The 1,231-nt window shown below is 42.9% G+C and overlaps 1 protein-coding gene across 1 annotated transcript; it reads right to left on the bottom strand.

Annotated features, from left to right (window-relative positions):
* Positions 1-683: 683 nt before the first annotated feature.
* LOC118757108 lies at positions 684-1,199 on the bottom strand. The gene has a single exon (XM_036491849.1). It carries the CDS (start codon positions 1,197-1,199, stop codon positions 684-686), a length of 516 nt encoding a protein of 171 aa, XP_036347742.1.
* Positions 1,200-1,231: the final 32 nt, after the last annotated feature.

The raw sequence follows: 1,231 nt of genomic DNA, 5'->3' as shown, positions 1-1,231 counted from the left end.
TCATGATAAAAATATAGTAAGGTAGAACCGCTGAGAGTCACTTTTAAAATTCTTGACGTTTCCAAACAATTTAATTTTTAAATTTACTCACAATTATTCATCATTACTCATTTTCAATCTCAAGCAACAACAATTTCGAACAATTTCATTTTTTTATTTTCAATTTTATATGACCTAGGGATCTGCTGCATTTGCTCAGTATTATTCCTTTGAATATTTGCAAATGTTTCTTGATTGGAGTTTGATTTCGCCGTGCTTGTCTGCGTTTGTAGTTTTAACGCGTCGGCAAAAGAAACGTTGGGAACTCGCTGCGCATTGGCAAAAAAGGCTCCTGGTGTAGTGGTTGATGGCGTGAGGTGTTGGTATGTATAAGAGCTAGTTGGAGTGGTGGAAGAGCGTACGGCTGTGTTGCGCTGATTCATGCGAGACTTTGAGTCTTTGTATACAGGGCATCCCCTATAATTGGCGGTGTGGTTACCTCCGCAATTACTGCATTTCTTTACAGCCACATCATCTTTGATAGCCTTGCAAGAAGCGGAAGCGTGAAGGTCGCCACAGGCAACACACACTGGGCGCAAGATACAGTATGTTCTGGTGTGCCCAAATTCTTGACAATTTGTGCACTGTACGGGACCGTTTCGCTTGTGCGGCTCCTCCACTGTTATTCTTCGGTGTAGAAGGTATCATAGATTATAGATTGGGTGCACTGCGTTTTTATTCATTGGCTTTGTTTCTGGCTTAAGTTCTACCTTAAACATAGGCGGGGGTTTGGGTTTGGCTTTAGAAACTTCATTCGGCTCTTTGTCACATTCATTGTCCAGAATCGCAAACTTATTTCCCAGTAGAGGGTTAATGCCAGTGGTTTTCGTTTTTGCAATTTTTGATGGGTTTGCAATTTTTTGCTGCTGTGGACTTAATTTTCGTTTGACTTGTATATACCTATCAATACCCGTTTGAGTCAATGTACGGGTTGTTGGATTAAGTAGGTCAACTTGCGCTGAGCTGCGTTGCTTGGATTGGGCTGGTGCCGAAATTTCCGTTTGTGCAGGTTTGGGTGAACTGCGTTGTGAAACCGCTGTCATTGCTGAAGTCGTGGTTGTAGTCGTTGTTGTGAGAGCTGCGCTCACCGTTGTTTCTGTGCTTGTTGCTAAGCTAGTGCTTTGTTGTTGCGTTAGAACAACTTGGTCTACCAGAGACATTGGCGACTGTGCATGCCAAGGTGTTTGGGGGG

Source organism: Rhagoletis pomonella, unplaced genomic scaffold (assembly GCF_013731165.1).
Source record: "Rhagoletis pomonella isolate Grant_MI unplaced genomic scaffold, Rhpom_1.0 Rhpom_scaffold_00002, whole genome shotgun sequence".
Taxonomy (NCBI): Eukaryota; Metazoa; Arthropoda; class Insecta; order Diptera; family Tephritidae; genus Rhagoletis; species Rhagoletis pomonella.
This window is presented reverse-complemented; position numbering and strand designations above follow the sequence as displayed.

What these genes read in the sequence shown, in the direction of transcription:
- LOC118757108 (XM_036491849.1), bottom strand. Translation starts at nt 1,199, where the DNA reads ATGTCTCTGGTAGACCAAGTTGTTCTAACGCAACAACAAAGCACTAGC.